This window comes from Galendromus occidentalis, unplaced genomic scaffold (genome assembly GCF_000255335.2).
Source record: "Galendromus occidentalis unplaced genomic scaffold, Mocc_1.1 scf7180000077294, whole genome shotgun sequence".
Lineage (NCBI taxonomy): Eukaryota > Metazoa > Arthropoda > Arachnida > Mesostigmata > Phytoseiidae > Galendromus > Galendromus occidentalis.
In genome coordinates, this window is record NW_003805282.1 from 1 (window position 1) to 2,860 (window position 2,860).

At 50.2% G+C, this 2,860-nt stretch overlaps 1 protein-coding gene across 1 annotated transcript; it reads left to right on the top strand.

The window, feature by feature from the left end:
* Nucleotides 1-1,955: 1,955 nt before the first annotated feature.
* Nucleotides 1,956-2,471, top strand: LOC108864098 (uncharacterized). Its single transcript, XM_018639063.1, has one exon. The coding sequence runs from the start codon at nt 1,956-1,958 to the stop codon at nt 2,469-2,471; it is 516 nt and encodes a 171-aa protein (XP_018494579.1).
* Nucleotides 2,472-2,860: the final 389 nt, after the last annotated feature.

Consider the following 2,860-nt stretch of genomic DNA (forward strand, 5'->3'; position numbering starts at 1 on the left):
CCCGTTTTCCCACTTTCCCGTTTTCCCACTTCCCGTTTCCCCACTTTCCCGGTTCCCCACTTTCCCTGTTCCCCGCTTTCCCGGTTCCCCGCTTTCCTGGTTCCCCGCTTTCCCGGTTCCCCGCTTTTATTCCATATTATGTTCTTCGGAAAATCACGGCTACAGAAATTTTCGGCGAGATTCATCAGTAGAAAGACAGAGGCCAATGATGACGGCAACCCCCGATAGCCTTCTTAGGAGCCCCCTCTATGATGGTCCAGCCGTTAAAAAATCCTGCAAATCCCCGCCTTCCCCTTTATGAAATCTTTGATTCTCGGTTAGAGGACCACTCAAATGGTGGGAGAACCCATCACATGAGAACGACGACCCTCACATGACCTCCCTGAAGCCCCCGAGAACCCACCCCTGAATTTTCGCGGCGATCGGTTCAGGCGTTTGTGAATTTTGCGAATTTCCGATTTTTCAATTTTTTTCCGAGTTTTCGTATTTTCGTCACTGGAGCACTCAAATAATTTTTTTAAGGTAGAAGGACTCACCGCATCGGAGAACTGACCCCCCTATAACCACCGCTGGATTGACCCACCCTTTGGGACGTCGAGATGAGAACGATTTCCGGCCCACGGAGAAGATCTTGTTCGAGCACTGTCTCCAGAATCCCCCTCCCACGCGAGCTCTGATTACGACAGACGCGCGCCCGATGCTCGTTCGGATCACACCAGCTCCGGAAAATAGGAGAAGACTCCATGGAATATTGTTTGACGCGGGATGCAATCTGGCGTTTGGAATATCCTCTGTCTACTGGGGTCGCGATCCCTCAGCGCGGAATGTCGACTCTCTCCCTCACGATTTGTTCGCTGCTTATTGTACGAGCTCATCAGCTAACTTGCGACATTGCCCGAGAAATCAGTCGATGGGACTTGCTGCTGATGGCTCCCACAGGATTCTACTCACTCTACTATGAGGCCAACCATGCAGTGGTCGCTCACTCCCCCGAATCGGTGACATTGCCTCGAAATCGTATCCACATCTGAAACGGTAGAAAACTTGGTCAATTAGGCTGGCGCTCCTATCAGACACCCATGTTGGCACCGACTCATTGGCATTCATTAATCCTGCGATCGAGCACTCCTCCACGTAGCGGGCATATAGTGGAGTAATCTGAGATATTCCATCTTCGAACCGAAGATTCAGGCAATTTCTGATGGCAGTACTCAAGACCAGCAGGATTCTGGGCGGAACGATTCAGCATGGTTTTTTCGCATGGGACCTTGCAGAAACTCTAGCATTGGGAGGAGGAGTGAGCTACGAATTTGCGATAAGATGAACTAGAGGGCATCATGATTCAACTTCCAATGGGGATTCGAAAATCGAACCGAATCCGAGATTGTGATTCACAGTTAGACAAGGAGATGGTTCGACTCGGGGAGCTTTCCGAAGGTGATTCCGATTTTCAATCTGAGCTCGAGTCGGATTTCGATTATCGGATGTTGCGAAATTTCCCGAGCTCAACAACTAGCAATGCTCAAAAGCCTCCTCTTCCAAGCTAGCTGTTCGCTTCACTAGCTTAAGGAGGCTAGAGCGGAATTTCTTCGACGTTCCACACCCAAGACTCCGCGCTCTGGCGGACATTCACCTGATCCGGAACGTCCAACACGCTGGCACTTCCCGCGCCGGAGCCTACGCCGACGGGAATTGTGCAGGGATTCCCGGGTCAGAACCGATAGCAGGAGCCACGACTGTGGCCAGACTCCACATCGGTGATGGATCAGCTTCACAGCAACGACCGATATCCTAGATACTAGGTGCTCCAAGCTGTTGAGCTCGGCGATCACTCTGATTGACGAAGCGAGGAGGCAAAGCTTCGGAACCGTAGCCAGAGAAGCAAAAAGTAGCTAATATATCAGGCTAGAATCAATGAGATGAGCGAGACGAGGTGGCCAAGGGCAATCCAGACAATGATGAAGAATGCGAGTATACCCACCAAACTTCAAAAGAGAAGTCTAGAGTTGAAGAAGAAATTCGGATCTCAGAGCATCCGGGAAATACCAAGGTCAACTCTAAGGGTGAGTCTCGGTGTGTACAAAAAATACGTTAACGAAACCATCAAAAACAAACTTGACCAAGATTGGGTCGAAGGGATGTCCGAGAAGAGAACCCTTGAGCGGTACAGTACTTATAAAACGGTGCGAGGAAATATCGAGCACATCTATGACAATACGAGAGGCAGTCGCCTCCTCGCGAATGCTAGAGCGGGATGTTTACAGACTAGAAAATTTAGGTCTCGTTTCAAAAACATCGGAGCGACCTGCCTGAGGTGCGAGAGAGAAGAGGAAACCCAGGAACATGTGATCCTCGAATGCGAAGACCCCCCGGATGCTGAGTGTATAATACGGAAAAGACTGGGCCTACACGAAGAAAGCACCCCGAAGATGATTTTCGACACAAAAGTAATGTTGGAAGAGTGGGTGTAGAGGAATATCGACAATCCCGACGGACAAATACGCGAAACCGCATCCACCAACGACCAGCTGAGCCATCGCCCCTATATATTAGGGTCTCTCTTTATGTTCGAGATTTGAACATAGCTAGGGAAGGTCAATAAACAATCAATCAATCAATCAACTGTGTATGAGTAAGAGGCGAGACTTCGGAGTTATACCGAGGCATTATCGCGACGCGAGCCCTCCGAGACCTTTTGAGAGGTTGACTGCCGGACCGACCGTCGATCGTTCGTGGAGGAAGAGCTCGCCTGCAGTGGCTCGAGCTCTCAGCAGAAATCATCGCGTCTCTCCTCTACACACCCCGGTCAACAGTGTATATCGTAAGAATACCCCTGGCCTGTCTCCTTTCTGAAGACGTT

Coding starts and splice junctions, on each gene's coding strand:
- LOC108864098 (XM_018639063.1), top strand. CDS start 1,956: ATGATGAAGAATGCGAGTATACCCACCAAACTTCAAAAGAGAAGTCTA.